The 21,884-nt window shown below is 36.5% G+C and overlaps 1 protein-coding gene across 10 annotated transcripts in view; it reads left to right on the top strand.

The window, feature by feature from the left end:
- Nucleotides 1-21,884, top strand: part of RPRD2 (regulation of nuclear pre-mRNA domain containing 2) — a 79,890-nt gene that overhangs the window by 51,500 nt on the left and 6,506 nt on the right. For 3 of the 10 annotated variants that reach the window (XM_065877256.1, XM_065877276.1, XM_065877291.1), the window contains exons 3-10: nucleotides 1,206-1,306; nucleotides 2,165-2,242; nucleotides 3,509-3,561; nucleotides 4,154-4,280; nucleotides 5,971-6,146; nucleotides 16,285-16,567; nucleotides 17,824-18,084; nucleotides 20,383-20,583. In XM_065877256.1, the coding sequence (XP_065733328.1) occupies nucleotides 1,206-1,306; nucleotides 2,165-2,242; nucleotides 3,509-3,561; nucleotides 4,154-4,280; nucleotides 5,971-6,146; nucleotides 16,285-16,567; nucleotides 17,824-18,084; nucleotides 20,383-20,583 (1,280 nt within the window). The remainder of the gene's footprint in view (nucleotides 1-1,205; nucleotides 1,307-2,164; nucleotides 2,243-3,508; nucleotides 3,562-4,153; nucleotides 4,281-5,970; nucleotides 6,147-16,284; nucleotides 16,568-17,823; nucleotides 18,085-20,382; nucleotides 20,584-21,884) is intronic. The other 7 variants (XM_065877264.1, XM_065877282.1, XM_065877298.1 and 4 more) reach the window with 3 other exon arrangements.

Here is a 21,884-nt window from a genome sequence, read left to right on the forward strand (position 1 = left end):
AGGCCCGTGTACCGCAAAAAAAAAAAAAAAAAAAGAGCAGAGGTGCTGAATAGACATTTTTCCAGAGAAGACATACAAATGGCCAACAGGCATGTGAAAAAATGTTGAACATCACTAATTATTAGAGAAATGCAAATCAAAACCACAGTGAGATATCACCTCACACCCATTAGAATGGCTGTTATCAAAAAGGCAAGAAATAACAAGTGTTGGAGAGGATGTGGAAAAAATGGAAACCTCATACACTGCTGGTGGGAGTCTAAATCCGTGCAGCCACTATGGAAAACAGTATGGAGATTCCTCAAAAAATTAAGAATAGAACTACCACATGTCCAGATATCCTACTTCTGAGTATTTATCCAAAGAATATGAAAATACGAATTTGAAAAGATATATGCACCCCTCTGTTCATTGCAGCATTATTTACAATAGCCAAGATAGGAAAACAACCTAAGGTGCCCATCGATGGATGAATGGATAAAGAAGGTGTGAGATAGATAGATAGATATATATATATATATATATATATATATATATATACACACACACACACACACACACACAGTGGAATACCATTCAGCCATTAAAAAAAAAAAAGACGAAATCTTGCCATCTGTGACAACACAGATGGACCTTGAGGGTATTATGCTAAATTAAGTTAAGTCAGGTGAAGAAAGATGTACCTTATGTTTTCACTCATACATGGAATATGTTTTAAAAATTAAAAGTAAAATAACTGAACAAACCAAACCAAACACACACATGGATACAGAGGACCGAGTAGTGGTTACCAGCGTGGCAGGGTAGTGGAGGGAGTGTGAAATGGATGAATGGAGTCAACTGTATGGTGATGGATGGAAACTTAAACTTTTGATCATGAGCATGCTCATGAGTGTATAATCCTTAGTGTACACAGAAGTAGAAATATAATGTACTCATGAAACTTATATTATGAACCAATATTACTCTCAGTAAATTTTTTAAATGTTCAATGTGTTATCCATAGCCTCATCTATATCAGTAGTAAAAAGTGTTGAATAAGAGTTTTTAAGGTTTTAGCCCTAGACACCAGGAAAAAATGTTTTAAAATAAACATGAGAAGACATTTAGAAAATAATTTTGTTGACAACTTTATTTTCAGATTTCTAGTTTGAGATGTAAGTTAACATTTTTATATGTCTGTCTCACTTTTTCTTTCTTCTCAGGGATCCATCTGTCTCTAAGTCTATAGAACGAATCTTTAAAATCTGGGAAGATAGAAATGTATACCCAGAAGAAATGATTATGGCGTTAAGAGAAGCTTTGAGTAAGTATTTTTTCTCTCCTAAAAGAAAGATTGAGTCATTGTTCAGTCTTTAAAATTATATATATATATTTTATAGATTTGGTCCTTTTGCTTAATAACGAAAAATAAACTTTTGGACCTGGCCCTGTTTGTTTAAAATTAAATAATTGTAAAAATCGGTTTGCATTAAAATTTAAGTAGAATTGGTTTGGGGAGGGTTGAATTTCGTTTTTATTGACTAAAGAAAGTAAAGCATATTAAGTGATGTTGACCATCTAATTATTTTCCTGCATTTGCTTTACTTTAGTTGAGTGCTTTAAACTGTTCATCTTTTGTGTTTAATAATTACTGCCCTGTCCTCTTACTTATGGGACAATTTTTGGACAGGGTTTCAGTTTTCAGTAAGCTGTTGGGTAGTAAGCATGTACTGGCATTCTTCGGTCTCTCTTTTGGTTTAGATTTGCAGTAAGTTGTGTACTGGTGTTATTTAAATTACTTAGTTCCTATGTATTAGATACATGTAATTAAGTCATTGAATAGCAGTAGGTGATATCTGATACCATGACCATAATTTGACTAGAAATTTGCTTTAAAAATAGCATCTTCTAAGAAGCTGTTAAATTCTTCATTTGAATGTGTTACTGGTGTTTTTAAGCTTCTACCCTATTCTCAAAATTTGTTATTTCATTGATGTAAAATCATGTTTATTTATCAGCTTCTTAGATCTGGTGGGTGTTTTTATCTTTTTATAAAAATGAAAGAAAAGGAAAGAAAGAAACAACACACAGTCTCGGATTGCCTTTTTCATGCTTCAACTGAAGTGGACAGACAGAACAGCTTCCCATAACGCCAGATTGCAAAAACTGAAATGTTTTCCAGGTACCACTTTCAAAACTCAGAAGCAGCTGAAAGAAAATCTGAACAAACAACCGAATAAGCAGTGGAAGAAATCACAAAGTAAGGAACAAAATCTCAACTAATATAAATTACCTCCTCTTTTTGGAGCAGAAGAAAATGTAGACCATTTGACATCGTACCTGGCATAAACCATGGGCAAGCCTGTGTTTTCCAGGCCTGGGAGGCTCCCAGTGACTTGCACTAAACAAGCCATCATGGAGTTACTTCTTTAAAAAAATAAAAATAGAACTACTTTTAAACAAAGGAAATGCAGAAAAAGGGTTTAAATGAGTGAAGATTCAAGAGTAGTTGGGGGATTGAAAGAAGAAAAAAATACGTGATAGTGCCCAGGCTAACTTTCAGGTTCAAAGATATGTGAAGTTAGAGGCAGCTGGCATTAAACAACAGAGCTGAAGAGGAGACTAGGCATTAAGAAGCCTTTGTGTGGGAGCCATGAAATCCTTCAGATTTGGGGATATACTCTGCCAGATTAGACATGGGCCTCAAATCCTGGCCAGAAGCTCATTCTCTAACAGGAGCTCCTGCTGTGTTTATCATGTTTACCCAGCATGAGATCAAGGGAGTGGAATACTGCATGTGATAGGCTGCTGTGGGCCAAACTGAGGAATATTGAGAAAGACTTGAAGGTGTGGAGGGAACAAGGTAAAAGACAGTGAGAATTGGGAGGTGAAACAAGACACTTGGGATGGTTTTGCTCCAGCAAGCATGTGATATTCATCATGATTAAGGGAATCCTCTCACATCCTTTTGGTCGTAAGTTGCATGCTTAGGAACAACAAAAGTCATCATTTCAGCCAAAGCTCAACCACAGTGGTATTGTACTTAGAACTTTCCTTGCCTATTTTTGCTATGAATTGAGTCAGCAGAAAAAGAAATCCAGAATTAAATACATAGGAATAGAGTTGATGCTTCTACAGCCAGTACGCAGGATTAATTGGATGTCCTGCTCCTGAACACTCTTAATTTGAGGTGTTAAGATCCTCTTACACTCAGACTAGGCAAAAAGGTACTTCATGTATCTCAGTATCTCCAAATCAATAATTCTAGGACTTCAGACTTACAGGGTATGTTGGAGGTAAGTAGGTTAGACCTATCTAAATAGTGTATTTTTATATTTACCATGCTTGGGAGTGTTCAAATTTCATATTCCACTATTTATTCTAGGAATTATACCATGATTTAAATGTGCATGTTCGACATATATTCAAAGAGTACACCCTTAACTATAAAACTGGAAATTTTCCTGAATATTAGTCAACATTTTGTGTCTATATTCTTAAATGACCTTTTGTTTAATTCCAACAGCATCCACGAATCCAAAAGCTGCTCTCAAGTCTAAGATAGTTGCTGAATTTCGAGTAAGTTACAGAATATGTTCAACATGCCAAAATATTATTCACCCCTTTTGTGTTAGCTTTCTGTATAGTCCATCCTGAAAGATTTATTTTTATTCAGTTATACATCAGTTATATTTTAAACATGTTCAGACTGTCTAAAACTTAAGAGTTTTATCTGTATCTCTAAAGGATGAAGTATGCTTCTTCTGAAATATCTATTACCAGCTGAATTTTGTGTTGAATCCCAACAAGGGATTCATCTTTCTGTAAAACTATTAAATTAAAATTTGCTTAAAGTTAACATAATAAGACCGTTTATCTAGTTAAAATTTAAAGAAGATATAAGTGGACCTTTGTCTGTTTCAATCTTAACTCTGTATCCATAAATTAGCTTTGAATAAATAAGGAAAAGTTTCTTTTAAAGTATGTAACTGAAAATATGGTTTTGACATGAGAATTGATGTTGATATTTGATATCCCTGATTATGAGGAAATATGAAGGGTTTTTGCCTCTCGTGGCTTTGTTAGGTTTTATTCATGTTTTACTTCAGTGTGGAAAGGTAGAATAAGTGGATGATTTCATAAATTAAATATGACCCTGGTCTGTGTTCAGTCTCAGGCCCTCATTGAAGAGCTGTTGCTGTACAAGCGCTCAGAAGATCAGATAGAATTGAAAGAAAAACAGCTGTCAACTATGAGGGTGGATGTGTGCAGCACAGAAACGCTCAAATGCTTAAAAGGTAACACCTACATCCCTTTAAATAGAATAGGTTGGGTTTTCTTTCTAGATATGTCATCTTCAAGTGATCAGACTGACTTCTTGCATAAAGACCTCACATTATAGAGAATAGTTGTGGTACCTCTTTCCCAGGTGGTGATTTCATGCATGTCAATTTCATAAGTAAATTCCTAGCCTTCAAATTGTACACCTTAAACAATGTTATATGCCAATTATATCTCAATAAAGCTGGAGAAGAAGTAAATTAAAAAAAATTTTTTAAATAAGTAAATTCTGTCCTTTTCCCCACTTCTAGTCCTTTCTTGATGTATTGGATTATGGTAGGGGTATTTCACATGAGTGATTAACTGGTTTGGCTGTGCTCTTCAATGAGGTCACTGTAGGGAATTCCCTGGTGGTCCAGTGGTTAGGATGTGGCACTTTCACTGCTCTGGGCCTGGGTTCGATCCCTGGTCAGGGAACTAAGATCCTGCAAGCCACATGGTGCAGCCAAAAAAATAATAAATAAGGTCACTGTAATGCCTCATAAAATCTAGTGACTTGCTCTCTTTTCCTTACATTGTAGATTATAAATAATAATCATTAATGTATTAGAATGTAAATCTCATGAAAGTAGAAATTATCCTTATTTATTCTTGCTGTATCCTAGTGCCTAGAGCAATACCTGGCACATAATAGGCATTCGATAAATATTTTTGAAATAATGAGTAAATGACTACCAGCTATTTGTTTTGGCACCTATTTTGTTCTTGTACCATGCTTTAAATTTAACATATGTTATCTAATTTAGTCCTCACAACAACTCAGAAGCATGTTAAAAACCTCTGTTTTGGACATGAGAAATCTGAGGCTTCATAAGGAGATAAGAAGCTTGCCCAAGTTACACAGCTGATAAAATGCAAAGCCTAAATTTATATCCACACCTAAGGCCATATTCCAACATCACTGGGAAAAAAGTACTTAGGAGAGTAAGAAACAGTTTACAATGTCATACAATGTTACTATTGTTGAAAAAGAATTCATGGTACTCTTGTAATATCAAATTACCAGAGATCTTCAGATAGAAAAGAATAATCTTTAAGCCTGATACACAAAGAAGTCACTTTATCTTTATTTTTCTTTTTTTTCTTTCTTTTTTTTTTTTGCGGTACGCGGGCCTCTCACCACTGTGGCCTCTCCCGTTGCGGAGCACAGGCTCCGGACGCACCGGCCTAGTGGCCATGGCTCACGGGCCTATCTGCTGTGTGGCATGTGGGATCTTCCTGGACCGGGGCACGAACCCGTGTCCCCTGCATCGGCAGGTGGACTCTCAACCACTGCGCCACCAGGGAAGCCCTATCTTTACTTTTCTGAACCTCTGTTCTTTCAGCTAAGAGATATATCTTATTATAGTCTATAGTATAAAAGTTAATGGTATAAGTGTACAGAATTGAGCCTCGTTCCATTATTCCTGAGTAGCAGTGTGACATCAAATTTGTGAATAAAAGCAGTCAACAAACATTCATTTAGTTGAACTTTCTTTCTTTACCTTAATTACAAGTGCCTTCATCATGCACTCTTGTTTCACTACAGCAGGATCACACAAACCATTTAAATAATCTGTTTTGTGATTTTTGTGATTTAGAGAAGATTCTTTAAGGTGTAACTATGAGACTAAGAATATTACAGAATACTTCCTCTTGTTATTTTAGATAAGACAGGTGGGAAGAAATTCTCCAAAGAATTTGAAGAGGCAAGTGCCAAGCTGGAGGAATTTGTGAATGGACTAGATAAGCAGGTGAAAAATGGGCCCTCACTAACAGAAGCACTTGAAAATGCTGGAATTTTCTATGAAGCACAGTACAAAGAAGTAAAAGTGGTGGCCAATGTAAGTAATGATTAAAGCTGTCTTACATCAATTGCTTACCACATATCTGTGACTGTTTATATGTGTTATCTAACTCTATTAGGATAAGTATTATTATCTCTAGTTCACAGATGAAGAAGTTACTTTTATTTTTATAAATTTATTTATTTTTTGGCTGTGTTGGGTCTTCGTTGCTGTGCGTGGACTCTCTCTGGTTGCGGCTAGCGGGGGCTACTCTTTGTTGCAGTGCGGGGGCTTCTCATCGCAGTGGCTTCTCTTGTTGCGGAGCACGGGCTCTAGGCGTGTGGACTTCAGTAGTTGCAGCACGTGGGCTCGGTAGTTGTGGCTCGCAGGCTCTAGAGTGCAGGATTAGTAGTTGTGGCACGCGGGCTTAGTTGCTCCGCATCATATGGGATCTTCCGAGGCCAGGGCTTGAACCCATGTCTCCTGCATTGGCAGGAGGATTCTTAACCACTGCGCTACCAGGGAAGTCCCAAAGAAGTTACTTTTGAAGAGGGTTAGTAACCTTGTACAAGGTAGTATTATAGCTAGCAAGTGAAGGTGTCTGAATTAAGACCTAGGTCTTTTTGATGCTAAAGCTCATGAATACCCTGACCATTAAGCTTTGCTAAAGCCTTATGTCTTAGTGTTTCAGTGGGAGTGTGCCAAGTTACTGTTACGGGATATAAAATTGGGCAGAAGTATGTATATATATATTTTTAAACCCAGGATACTAGATGGAAACATTGTTTCTGAATTTCATCAACTCAATTAAGGAACCTCTTTCTCCCCACCTCAACTGGAAGAGGGGTTGATAATTAGACATTTGTCTAATGGCCCCTGAAAGAAACTGTTTTGTACTTTATTTTAATTTTTTTTTAGTTTTAATCACTATATATGGTTATAAAAGTATATAATACTTTAAGTACTTTTTTTTTTTTTTTTTGGCTGTACCACTCAGTTTGTGGGATCTTGGCTACACCACCCAGTTTGTGGGATCTTAACTCCCCAACCAGGGATTGAACCTGCGCCCTCGTCAGTGAAAGCAGGGAGTCCTAACCACTGGACCTCTAGGGAATTCCCAGTATATAGTACTTTTTTTCTTTTTAATATATTTATTTATTTATTTTTGGCTGTGTTGGGTCTTCGTTGCTGCGCATGGGCTTTCTCTAGTTGAGGCAGGCGGAGGCTACTCTCCGTTGGAGTGTGTGGGCTTCTCACTGCGGTGGCTTCTCGTGCAGCATGGGCTCTGGGTGCACGGGCTTCAGTAGTTGTGGCGCACAGGCTTAGTTGCTCTGCGGCATGTGGGATCTTCTGGGACCAGGGCTCAAACCTGTGTCCCCTGCATTGGCAGATGGATTCTTAACCACTGCACCACCAGGGAAGTCCCCAAGATATTCATACTTTTAATTTCTGATTTCAACTCCACTACTCACTCCACTTTTTTATACTCATCATTTCCTAGATCAAAACTTCTCAGGGATTCTGCAAGACAGGTCAGCTCCTTTCCCAGGTATAACTCCCTTTCTGCATACTCCTAACCTCATTTTTCTCTACCCTGCCTCATTACTTCTTACTCTTACAAAACCTTTTCCTTGTTACTGGTTTATACCTTTGTGTTCCTTTACTATTCATTTTATAGGAGTCCCAGGAGGGAGAGACACTGAACAGGAGTGATTAGTTTACCATTTTTACTCAAAAGACCATTTTATAATTTTTGAGAAGTGAACCATCGTTACTTATTTATGAAATTATATAAAATCATTTAGTCTGCTTTGGAGGATCCTTAGCAAATGGCTGGGAGAAGTTTGTTCAGCAAGCATTCATTGAGCACACATAATTGCAATTCTGTGTAATAAATGCTATAATGAAGGTAACTATAGGGTGCTAAGAGAACAGATTGAATAGGTACTTTAGCTAATTTGGGAGTGGGAATGGAGGATATGGAGAAAATTTTTCCCAGAGGAGCTAAACTCTGAAGTTGCAGTAATTAGCTAAATGAAAGACCATATTCTCTGAAGAGCATTTTCAAAGCATGGGAATGAAAGAGAGCATGGCAAAATTGGTGGACCTGAAAGTAGTTTCTTATAGCTAGGCATTTATGAGGAAGTGATAAATAAAACTGGAGAGGGAGTCAAGAACATGGTCCTGAAAGGCCTATATTTATTCTAAGGTCTTTGAATTTTACCCTGAAAGCAATGGAAGGCAGTTGTAGGATTTTAATTTTGCCGATGATGTGATCAAGTCTGCATTTTGGAATCAAGATAGCAGAATGGAGAATAGGAGACTATTAAAGGTAGGGAGACAAGTTAGAAGGTTATTGAAATAATCCAGGTTGACTTTTGTGGAAACAGTTAAACCTTAAAGCAATGTTCTCAAAAAGATTTTGACCACAGTCCGTATGAAAGAAAGATTTTACATGGAAACTAAGAACCATACACACATGCACATATACAGCAAAAGTTTCACAAAATAAAACTTACTCTTGTTATATGCAGTACACTGGGAGATATTCTTTCTTCTATATTATTTCATTTCCTATACTTTTTCTAATTTTTTAAGATGAATATTTAGATAATTGATTTTCAGCTTTTTAAAACTATGTATATTTAATACAGTAAACTTCCCTCTAAGCTGCATCTCACAAGTTTTTTGTTTGTTTTTGGCCGTGCCAGGTCTTAGTTGTGGCATGCGGGATCTTCGTTGTGGTATGCGGGATCTTTTAGTTGCGGCATGCACGATCTTTAGTTGCGGCATGCAAACTCTTACTTGAGGCATGTGGGATCTAGTTCCCTGATCAGGGATCGAACCCGGGCCCCCTGCATTGGGAGCTCGGAGTCTAAGCCACTGGACCACCAGGGAAGTCCCACATCTCACAAGTTTTTATACTTAAATGTGTCTTTTACAAACAGCATATAGTTGGATCTTGGTTTTGTTTTATGCTTATTGTTTTTTAATCAAATCTGGCACTCTTAACTTACTGCCTTAAATTAAATTATCTTAATTTAATATTACTATCTTAATATTGTTATAATAAAACCTTAAATTAATATTGTGTTACTTCATGTATAATGTAAGAACCTTAACAGTAGTAGGATTCCCTTCCCCCAGGTCTTTATGCTATTGTTAACTATTTTACTTATGTATATTTTATATAGTATAATTTTTATTATTTTTCTTAAACAGTGAGTAGACTTTTAAAGAAATTAAGGGGGAAATAGTCTTTTATATTTACTATTTCTGGTGTTTTTCATTCCTTTTTGCAGATCCATGTTTCCCTCTGGGATCATTTTCCTTCAGCCTAAAGTCTTTAACATTTCTTATAGTGCAGGACTGTTGGTGATGAATTTCTCAGTTTTTGTTTATCGTAAAATGTCTTTATTTTACCTTCATTTTTGAGAAGTGTTTTCACTGGATAAAGAATTATAAGTTGGCAGTTTTTTTCTTTCGTTACCTGAAAATGTTTCCTTACCTGTCATCCCTTGAGAAGTCAGCTGTGCCTAGATTTCTTCTTTGTACTTATCCTGCTACAAAGGGATAAAAGGGGTTCACTGACCTTTTTGGATCTGTGGTTTGATATTGTTCATCAGTTTTAGAACCTATTCGACAATTATCTTTTAAAATATTCCTTCTTTTTCATTCTCTCTCTTTTCCTTCTGGGACTCCAGTTATACGTCCCATGTGTTCTTAGATTTCTGTCTGTTCTGTTCATTCTTTTTTCTCTCTGGACTTATTTTTGGCTACTTTATATTTACTTGTCTTCACATATTTTTTGTTCTACTAAGCCCAGTCTGCTGTATTTTTCAGTTCTAGAATTTTCATTTCGTTCTTTCTTAGAGCTCCTTTTCTTTGTTGAGATTTCCCATCTATTCATCCATTCTTCATCTTTTCCTAAAAATTCTTTAACGTAGTATTTGTAATCACTGTCTTAAAGACCTTCTATGTTAATTCCAGTATCTGGGTCATTTCTAGGTATACTCCTATTGACTTTTTTCTGTGATGTGTGTGTGTGTGTGTGTGTGTGTGTGTACTTTAATCATACCTATATATACTATCTGTTTGCTTGTCTAAGAATTTATTTTATAGGAGACCTTCTGGGTGATACTTGTGGAAACTGTGAATTGTATCATTTTACCTTTAAAAAATGTTGAGGTTTTTTTCTGGCAATCAGTTAAATTATCAGTGGATCACTGTGATGTGAAGGCTTGGTTTTAGGTTTGTTTGGACATAACCCTTAGTCCTGGGACATGATCCTTACTCCTAATCAATGGCCTTTGTGGGGTTTTAATAGGAAGTGAAGGTGTTTACTAAGCTTCTCTAAATTGACAGTGCATAAACTCTAAACTCTTTGCCTGGCACTGGGCAGCTGCTGAAATCACTGCTTAGGTCTTTAACTTCATAACTTCCTTGGAGATAGCATCAAAGGAACTATTTCCACCATTCAGATTTATATGTTTATATGTTTTTATTGTTATATATTTTAATTATACACATACATATTCTATAGTTGTTTTATGTAGTCAGTATTTATTTAGTGTTATTAGCCTTTTTATTTTACTGCATTTGATTTGCTATTAATATTTTCTCTTTATCTTTGGTTTTCAGTAGTTATACAGTGATGTGCCTAGGTGTAGTGTTCTTCGTATTCATCTGGTTTAGGGTTTGCAGAACTTTTTGAGTCCGTGGTGTATTAATTTACTAGGGCTGCTATAACAAAGTACCTGAGAGTGGGTAGCTCAAACTACATTAATTTATTGTCTCATACTGTAAGGCTGTAAGTCCAAAATCAAGGTGTTATTAGCAGGGTTGATTCTTTCTGAGGGCTGTGAGGGAAGATTCTGTTCCTGGCTTCTCCTGTTTAACTTGTAGATGGCTGTTTCTTCCCTATGTCTCTTCACATTGCCTTCCCTCTGTTTCCAAATTTTCACTTTTTTGTTAAGGATACCAGTCATATTGGATTAGGGCCCATCCTAATGACCTTGTTTTAACTTGATTACCTCTGTAAAAACTCTGTCTCCAAATAAGGTCACATTCTGAGGTATACAGTTAGGACTGTCAGTATATGATTTGAGGGGCACAATTCAACCCATAATGAGTAGCTTAATGTTTCTTATAAATTTTGGGATGTTTTCTTGCCAAGTATTGTTTCTATTCCATTATATCTCTTCTCCTCCTGGAGCTCTGTTAATTTGTATACTAGATCTCATCAGTGTTCCAAATGTCTTTTTATGTTAGTGTCTGTATTTTCTATCCTTTTCTCCTCGGTGCTTCCCTTCTAGATATTTTCTATTAACCAGTCTTCTAATTCATTAATTTTCTCTTATGCTGAATCTTATCTATTGTTTAACCCATCAGTTAATTTAGTTGGCTTATTTTTCAGTTCTAGAATTGCCATTTGATTTTTCTTCAGAAATAATTGGATTTTTCTGGTAAAATTCTGTCAGTCTATTTTCATTTTTTCCTCTCTCATTTTTTTTCAGTCTTCTTTGTTTTATTTTATAACACTCTCAAACTTAAAGAAATAACTTAAGCATATTATGAAGACCTTTTTGTGGGGGGGGAGTCATGTGAAAATAAGTATAACTGATTCACTTTGCTGTACAGCAAAAATGAACACAACATTGTAAAGCAGCTATACTCCAATAAAAATTAATAAAAAAAGAATGAAGATAAGTAAATATATACATAAATAAAAATAAACACACACCCCCAAAAAAAGAAAAAAAGTTGCTGACACCCCATTACCCACAAATATTTTCATGAGTATTTTCCTCCAAGACAATTACTTTCTCCTTCATAACCATAAGGTGTAGCTGTTTAATCATGAAACTGATACATTTCATGCATTATTATCTAATCCTCAGCCCCTATTCAAATTGACCACTTTTTATAACAAAAGCTCCTGTCCAGAATCAGAGGTTTCATTTATTGCATTTCCGTTTTCCATTGATCTGGAACAGTTCCTCAGTCTTTTCTTTAATTTTCATGACCTAAATATGTTTGGAGATTACAAGTCAAATAGTTTGTCCAGTGTCCCCCAATTTGGATCTATATGATGTTTCTTTGTGATCAGATTGAGGTTATATATCTTTAGTAGGAATATCACAGAAGTGATTGTGTTCTTCTCATTTCATCCTTTCAGTTAGCACACAAGTTTGATTTGTTTTACTACCTGTAACATTCCCTTTCATATCTTATTAGTGTGGCATCTTCCCAGCTTGTCCACTGAAAAGTTTTCACTTGGTAATTGCTGTGGGTTGAATTGTGTACCCCAGAAGATAATGTTGAAGCCCTAACTCTCTGGTACACGTGAAGATGACCTTACTTGGAAACAGGGTCTTTACAGATGTACTTAAATTAAGATGAGGTCATTAGGATGAGCCTTAATCCAATATAACTGGTGTCCTTGTAAGAAGACGGAAATTTGGATACAGATGCACACAGGAATAATATCATGTGACAACCAAGACAGATATTGTAGTGATGCATCTGCAAGCCAAGGAATTCCGAGGGTTGATGGCCACCACCAGAAGCTAGGAAAAGGCAGGGAAGGATTCTGCTCAGTCGTAGAGGGATCATAGCCCTGCTCACACTTTGATTTTGGACTTTTAGCCTCCAGAATTATGAGACAATAAATTTCTGTTGTTTTAAGCCACTCAGTAATAAAGTACCACAACACTAGGAAACCATACACTAATTAATAAGTGTCTTGTGGGGAGGTGTTTTGAAACTATGCAAATATTTTGTTCCTCTTCAAAGTTTCAGTTTACTCATTTATTTATATCAGTATGGACTCAGTCGTATTTAGTCAGTGTTCTAATTCATTACTAACTACTGATTCATTGCAAAATAATTATTTTGATGCTCAAATTGTCCCAGTGGGAGCTCCTTTCAAGCCGCTTTCTGTGTTCTTTTGACATATCCCCATCATTTTTTGAGCATTTCCAGGTTCATTTTGCACTTTTCTGTCCAGCCCGGGAATCAGTCATTTCTCCAAAGAGCCTTGGTTCCTTTTAGTGAAAAACCATATTTTGTAAACCAAGATCTGAGTACTAGGTGTACTTATTATTATTGGGATATCACTGCTTCCAGACCATATCAGTGTACAGAGGTAGGAAATATGTGTGTGTGTGTGTGTGTATTTAACCTGTATACACACATTTACATCTATATATATTTCTGTATCTGTCTATATATGTCAGAAACCATGAGTTCACACTATTATCTCCAATCCCAGTCTAACACTACAAGGTTCATTCTAGTTTTCTCCGTTTCCACATTTATAATTGCTTTTTCTAAAAATGTAAAATCTTGCTCCCCTTATCTTCAACATAATCACTTATTTGATCATTGCCCATGTGTATAGCCAGTTTTCCAGCACTTCCATCCCTCCCAGCCATCTCTGTTGGCTTTCTTTTTATCTAACTTAGGCTTCAACATCCCATGCAGTGCCTTCCTCCCATGCAGTCATTTTCCTCACCCTATTTTGGCTCCGTTACCTAACCTAGGCGACCAAGGCTTCCCTTCAACTCTTGCTAATGAATTTTGGACGGAATTGTTCAAGATGGGATTTTCTATATTTTCTTGAACGTATAAATCATAGCTATTTGGGTTTTGCTAGGTAATTCCGATGTTGGCTATACTTGTTTTGAGTCTGTTCATAGTGTCTGTCTTTTCTTTCATCTCTTGGCATGGAATACTGAACATTGTATATGAAAATACTTCTGGAGTCTCAGTGATTTCTCTTCCTGCAGAAAGGATTCACCCTTTCCTTTGCTAGGCAGATATTGTGAGAGCTTATCATATATATATTTTAAAATTTATTTATTTTTTATGTATTTATTTTGGCTGCGTTGGGTCTTCATTGCTGTGCACAGCTTTCTTTAGTTGCAGTAGGCGGGGGCTACTCTTCACTGCGGTGCACGGGCTTCTCATTGCAGTGGCTTCTCTTGTTGCAGAGCACAGGCTCTAGGCGCACAGGCTTCAGTAGTTGTGGCACGCGGGCTCTAGAGCACAGGCTCAGTAGTTGTGGCACATGGACTTCGTTGCTCCATGGCATGTGGGATCTTCCCAGACCAGGGATCAAACCCGTGTCCCTTGCATTGGCAGGTGGATTCTTAACCACTGTGCCACCAGGGAAGTCCAAGAGCTAATCATATTAATCAAATCTGAAACTTAACTGACTTCAGGCTGAATTGCAGTTTGGGCAAACTTTTGATTTCCTGTGGTTCATCCAGCTTCTAAGTCACAGATTTTTCCCACTGAGAGCCTGCAACATCACTAGGGCCCCTCCATCACTGTGTGATTTGAATGCTAATCCTTGTCTCTTCTGTACCATGAGTCTATGTTTAACTCCGCTTTGCTTTTCAGAATTTTTCTGCTTGACTTCTTTAATTCCGTCTTAAGCAAGCTTCATAATTCAGCAAATATCTTTTTTTTTAATTGGAGTATAGTTGATTTACAGTGTTCTGTTAATTTCAGGTGTACAGCATAGTGATTCAGTTATACATATACATATGTTTGTTCTTTTTCAGATTATTTTCCCCTGTAGGTTATTACAGAATATTGAGTAGAGTTCCCTGTGCTATACAGTAGGTCCTTGCTGGTTATCTATCAGCAAACATCTTGAAGGAAAAGCCATAGCATATTGTTGAGCCAGTTCTGTCCTTCCTCTTTCATCAAAATTTTGGCCTTTCTAATTTTTTCTAATTTATCTCTACAGGCCAGCAAGACTTTTAAAAGTTCTCCTTTTTTCTTTATATTATTTAGTAGTAACCCTCTGCCTTTTCCTTTTGCCTGAATTCTCAAATTCTTGCCTAGATCCCCAAAATCAGCAGGACCCTGAGAGAAAAAGCAGCTGCAGAATGTCAGCTTGACTCTCCTCATGGTTTCCCCCTCTTATAGAATTTGCCACTTGGGTTTTTGTTGCCTTAGCACTCTACAGTACATTCAAATATGTGTGTGTGCACGTGCGTGCATGCGTGTGAGTGTGTATAGATATGTATGTGTATATATCTGGCTTTTCTAGTTGTTCTTGATGGGAGCATTTGCTGTGCTATAAACTACTCAATTATGAAACAAAATCTCAATTCTAGCATATTATTTGCCGTTCCACTCCATTTTTAAAATAATGCTTATTGTGCAGCCAACCAAAATGATGCCACAATCTAATGTTCCAAGACCCTTAACAAAAAAAAGAAAAAGACACACAGCTTCAAGGCACTGGCAATTAAGATAATCAGATGAATAGGATTTAAGCCAGATGATCAAGGTTAACAACAACAGTAATACATTGTATTGATTGTATGTACCCTTGATATGATGTGATGACAATCACACTTTACCTCTGTGGTCTTCCTCCCCAAAACCCATAACCCCAGTCTAATCATGAGAAAAACATTAGACAAACCTCAGTTAAGAGACAGTCTACAAAATACCTGACCAGTACTCTTCAAAACTGTCAAGTTCATCAAAAACAAGGAAAGTCTAACAAACCATCACAAACAAGAGAAGCCTAGGAGATGTGACTACTAAATTATGGGATCCTGGAATGGAAAAAGAACATCAGATAAAAACTGAGGAAATATACATAAAGTATGGGCTTTAGTTAATAATAATTATCAAAATTGGTTTATTAATTGTGACAAATGTATCATGCTAATGTTAGGTGTTAATAATAGGGAAAATTGGGTGTGGGTTGTATGGGAACTCTATTTTATCTTCACAGTAATTTTGTACACCTAAAACTTTTTAAATAGTTTCTTTTTTTTAAAAAATCAATAGTATTTAACCTCTCAGGCTATGCTTTATTTATTGATTTGATTTTTGTCTTCTTAGTCATTGCTGTATCTCCAGTACCTAGAAGAGTGGCTAGCACATTTAGACTCTTGATAAATGTTGGTTGCTTGGAGAGATACAGCGGAGCAAGGGAGGATGAATTGCAGATAACTTCTAAGTCTCTAACTTGGGCAGCTGTGGATGGTAATATTGACTTAAGGGATATAAAAAGCAGAGATTGGAAACTACTCCGTGCTTGACAGATGATATTTTCTTGTTTTATACCAGTGATATAGTTAATAATAATGAAGAAATCTGATCAAGTCACAATGGTAGCTTCTTGGTTACTTCTCAAAGGAGTAAACTCTTCTTTTTCTTTTAGGCATATAAAACCTTTGCTAATCGAGTGAACAATTTAAAGAAAAAGCTGGATCAATTGAAGTCAACCCTTCCTGATCCTGAGGAATCACCAGTCCCTTCCCCAAGCATGGATGCTCCCTCCCCAACTGGCTCTGAGTCTCCTTTTCAAGGAATGGGAGGTGAGGAGTCCCAGTCACCAACCATGGAGAGTGAGAAATCTGCCACACCTGAGCCTGCAACAGATAATCGTGATGTGGAAGACATGGAACTCTCAGATGTGGAAGATGATGGGTCAAAAATCATTGGTATGTTCTATATGATTAGTAGACAACTTGCTCCTTATCTGTTTTGCCTTCCCCACCAATAAATCTATCACAGGCAGGTATTAAAAGATGGTTTAATCCTCATAAAATTAGAACACCAAGGTAGTAGTATTGTCTGTAGAGCAGTGGTTCAGGATTTGGTATGCCACGTACGTTGGGAATCATTGCTTAAGATCTGTGCTGTTCAGGGAATTCCCTGGTGGTCCAGTGGTTAGGAGTCTGTGCTTCCGTTGCCAGGGACCCAAGATCCTGCAAGCCACGTGGTGTGGCAAAAACAAAAACAAAACAAAATACACACTGGATTCTAGGAACTTGGTGCTTTAAAAAAGAGTGAAAATATCTCAATAATTGTTTATATTTATAACTTATTAAAATGAAAATATTTGGGCTATATTGAGATAAGTAAAATATATAATTAAAATTAATTTTACCTGTTTTTCTTTTTTTGATATGGTTACTAGAAAATTTAAACTTACATATGTGGCTTGAATTACATTTCTTTTGAGCAGCACTGCTCTAAAGGGAGGGCCACTTATGCTGGAATTCCTTATTCTCTGTCACTCTTGACCTTCAAGATTCCAAAGCCACATTTTGTTAACCACACTTTCAGAATTAATCTGGATTGGTGAATTGTTTCTCTGACATCCCCAGCTTTTATAATTATTCTTATTAGGCGGTTTGACTTAGGTTGAATTTAATGCACTATCCACATAGTGCATTGCCTTTAAAGTATTAAGAGGAAAGTATTGCAGAGGCATCAAGAGTTAAAACATTGCATTAGTGCCAGTGCCTGATTGCACCCCCAGTAGACCAATTTCAGGAGGCCAAAGGATAATACATTAACATATGTACAGAGTTTCTGTTTCTTAGAAAGCTCTCAGGTTAATAATGGCAAAGAAAAGACAGGACAATTTATGACATAAATATTACTGAAAGAACACAAATGTGTACCAAATAATAACATGCTTCCAGAAATGTACAAATTTAATAACAGATACTAAGAAGATGTAAAGAAATCATTAAATGTAAGATAAAAGATGTATTTGGGGAATTCATTTTAAGCAGCTATTAAAGGTGGGAAGGTTCATAAATTATAAAGAGCATGACTTTTTAAAAAAATCATGAAGTGAATGATTTTTCTCTAAAGCATAGTACTTTTTAGGAAATATAGGACATGTTGGAAGCAGAGTCTGGAAAGTAGTAAGATGCAATACTATCTCTTTTCTTTTTTTAAACAGTAGAAGACAGGAAGGAAAAACCTGTGGAGAAGTCAGCTGTATCCACTGCTGTACCTACAAAGCCAACAGAAAGTATCTCAAAGGCCTCTTCATGTACTCCAGTGCCTGTGACCATGACAGCAACCCCACCTCCTCCAAAGCCTGTGAATACTTCTCTTCTCTCCCCTACTCCAGCACTGGCTTTGCCAAACCTGGCTAATGTGGATCTGGCAAAGATCAGTTCCATCCTTAGCAGCCTGACATCAGTCATGAAAAATACTGGTAAGTAGCCCTAGTAAAGAAGATAAAAGGCTTATTTCCACCTTTCTAATTGAACCATCAATCTGGGTTTTTTTTTTTTTAATTAAAAGTAACTTTTTAATTAAAAAATAAAAATAGGGATTTCCCTGGCGGTCCAGTGGGTAAGACTCCATGCTCCCAGTGCAGGGGGCCTGTGTTCCATCCCTGGTCGGGGAGCTAGATCCCACATGCATGCCGCAACTAAGACCCAGTGCAGCCATAATTAATAAATAAATACATACATACATACATACCGCTACGTGGTCATCGTAGAAACATTAGAAGATAAGTTAAAAGAATAAAATATCCATAATTCTGCCATCCCAAAGGAAACCACTTGTGTTTAACCTTACAAGTGTGCGTGTATGTGTGTGTGTGTGTTTTGGGAAATAAAATGTTAGTAATAATTTTTCTTTCAGTAATTGAAGCATATTGCGTATACAGTCGGTCCTCCATATTCACCAGTTCTGCATCTGCAGGTTCCACGTCCAAGGATTCAACCAACCATGGATTGAAAATATTTGGGGGAAAAATTTTTTCAGAAAGTTCCAAAAAGCAAAACTTGAACTTGTCATGCCCCAGCAACTATTTATATAGCATTTACGTTGTATTTACAACTATTTATATTGTATTATGAGTAATCTAGAGATGATTTAAAGTATATGGAAGGACGGGGACTTCCCTGGCGGGAAGAAGAAATAGGTTCTCTGGTCTCTTTCTGTTGGGACTCTGAAAACTAGTAAATACATATGAAAAAAAATAACCTAATACTTATCTAATTTAACAGTGTTCCAAGTAGATAGGAGCAAGTCTTAATCTAATTTTCAGGTCTCGGTGCTTTGACTGCCATGGCCCAGGTTTAATCCCTGATCAGGGAACAAAGATCCCGCAAGCCATGTGGCATGGCAAACAAACAAACAAAAATAAAGTATATGGAAGGATGTGCATAGGTTATATGCAAATACTATACCATTTTATAAAGGACTTGAGCATCTACAGATTTTGATATATTCAGGAGTCCTGAAACCAACCCCCCATGGGTACCGAGGGACAACTGTACTCTTTTGAAAGCAACTACTTAAAATTTAACTACATATCATGGATGTTTTTGTAAGTCATTAAACATTCAGCTATATCATTTAATAGCATTCAATAATTTATGTAAGCCTTTATTATCAGAACATCTAGTGTGTTTCCAATTTTTCGCTGTTATAAAGAATACTGTAATGAACAACCTTGATGCTAAAATTTTATGCACAACCCTTCTTAAAAGGGTTGATAAGTATATGGGACTTTTTGTAATGGAAGATTTAATGAAGATAAATAAAGTAGAGCTCCTCTACATGCTCATCACTCATCTTCAACACTGTAAACACATGGCCAATCTTGTTTCTGCTATGCCCTATCCAATCCTGATTATTTTGAAGAAAATCCCAATTATTTCATTTCTTCATAAATAGCTAAGTATTTCTAAAAGATAAAGACTCCAAAAAATTCAGCATATAGGTTTTTAAGTCTTTTCATGTTATAACTAAAATGATCTCCAAAAAACGTACTATTTTATGTACCAAGTATATGAAAGTTCCCATTGTTCCTCAACCTCTCCAACCTGTTTTGTTTTATACTTTGTCAAATTCAGTCTTAAAAAAATTGTTTGTTTGCATTCCTTTGATTAAAGATGTGGTTAAAATTTCTTTCATATGCTTATCATTTTTTTGTGTGAAATACCTGTCTATATTTTTGATTGTTAAAAAGATCAAAAATCATTTCTTCTTTATATACCATTTTTCCTATGTTAAGAATCAACCCAGTATTTTAAAATGTAAAAATGTAAAGATTGCTTATATAACCCTCATTTTAAAGTCCATTTCAAAAGGAAATAACTTACTCATCACATAGAATTATGCAGTGGCCCAGTCTGATCATAATTAGCCAGCAATATCTATTGAGCACTTAGAGGAGTCTGAGGTGTAGGTTCCATTTGGTAGAGAAAAAAGAAATAGGTTCTCTGGTCTCTTTCTCTTGGGACTCTGAAAACTAGTAAATACATATGAAAAAAAATAACTTAATACTTATCTAATTTAACAGTGTTCCAAGTAGATAGGAGCAAGTCTTAATCTAATTTTCAGATTTTTTCTTTGTACAAGATGGACAATTTGTGGATCATTCACAAAAGAATTCCTACTGAACATACCATACTCAATTAAGTGACTGGAAAGTATCGTGAATTTATAGGTCATTTTGAATTTCATTTTCTTGAGTTAATCTTTCTGCCACCAGGGGTCAGTCCTGCATCAAGACCTTCTCCAGGAACTCCTGCAAGTCCCAGCAACCTCACCAGTGGTCTGAAAACACCTGCACCTGCCACGACAACATCTCATAACCCTCTAGCAAATATCCTCTCGAAGGTGGAGATCACCCCAGAGAGCATTCTGTCTGCTCTTTCCAAAACCCAGACACAGTCAGCCCCTGCACTGCAAGGTAAACTGACATGCGCTAGAGGGACTTGAATCGTGAATGTTTGTCTCTGGCTTAATCCTGGATTCCATTTCTGAGGAATCCAAAGCTATGAAATGTATAATACAGTTAATTCATTATTCTCTTTATCATGTACAAACTGACATTTATAGAATTCTGAAATGTCAAAGCTGAAAGAGACTTTAAATATCCTCTAGTCCGATACCCTCCTCAGGTGAGGAAATTAACACTCAGTGAGGTGATGTGACCTGCTTAAGATCACACATATGTCTGTTCAGTGAAGAGCTGAGACTAAAAGCCAGATTTCTTGACTGGAGTCCAGTATTCTTTCACTTAAACCATGTATCCCAACCTCTTAGTATAAGTTAGTACATGTTGAGTTCTGCACATTTTAATGTTAACTGAAGCTAAAGACAGTAAGAAAGATCAATCTATCAGAACTCTTATGAGACATGATTATCTCTTTTTTTATGTCCTAATGTTTTATAGAGGCCTCTATAGATATCATACCTTTTTTTATTTTCTGCCTAGCTATTATCGCTACCTTATTTGAACCTGTCTCTTCACCTTTGCTAATTATCTTGTTTTGTGCTAAAACCATCTGCTTCTAACATTTTTTCATAAAGCTTACCTTGCTCTTTGTTCTCAGACCCTCCAGATACCAACCTCAGTATAATTATGCAGTGAATTACAGCTTCAATATAGTGACTTACTCTTTATCAGTAGTTCTCAACCGGGAGCCTCCAGGGGACATTTGGCAATGTCTGAAGACGTTTTTGTTTGTCACAGCTGGGGTCGGGGTCGGGGTGCTGTACCTCTAGTGGGTGGAAGCCAGGGATGCTGCTTAACCCTACAATGCATAGGACAGTCCCAACAACAAAGAAGTATCCCGCCCAAATGTCAGTGGTGCTGAGATCCTGCTTTATATGAATAGAGAGCAGCAGTACAGGTATCTGTTAATTTTCTTATTTCCTAAACTGTTCTGTAAGTGTATCCGCCAGGCACTGTATTATAGTGAGCTTTGTCTTACCATGTAAGAGAATTTTGTTACACATAACTAAGTACTGTGAAATAGTAATCCACAGCTGTACATACTGGAACCAGCAAAAGAATTAATGATGATGCTACAGTGCATCTCATACTACTGATTTCAGGGACAATTAGTTTGAGAGATTGGCATGTTTATATGATTTCTCCTTTCCACTCCCTCTTCTATCACCATCCTATAGTTACAGTAAAATTTTTGAACTCGTATTTTAACTTCTTATATAGATATAATACTTAGATCTTAAAGAAGAAGCCTT

The sequence above is a fragment of the Phocoena phocoena genome, chromosome 1 (assembly GCF_963924675.1).
Source record: "Phocoena phocoena chromosome 1, mPhoPho1.1, whole genome shotgun sequence".
In the NCBI taxonomy this organism is placed as follows: Eukaryota; Metazoa; Chordata; class Mammalia; order Artiodactyla; family Phocoenidae; genus Phocoena; species Phocoena phocoena.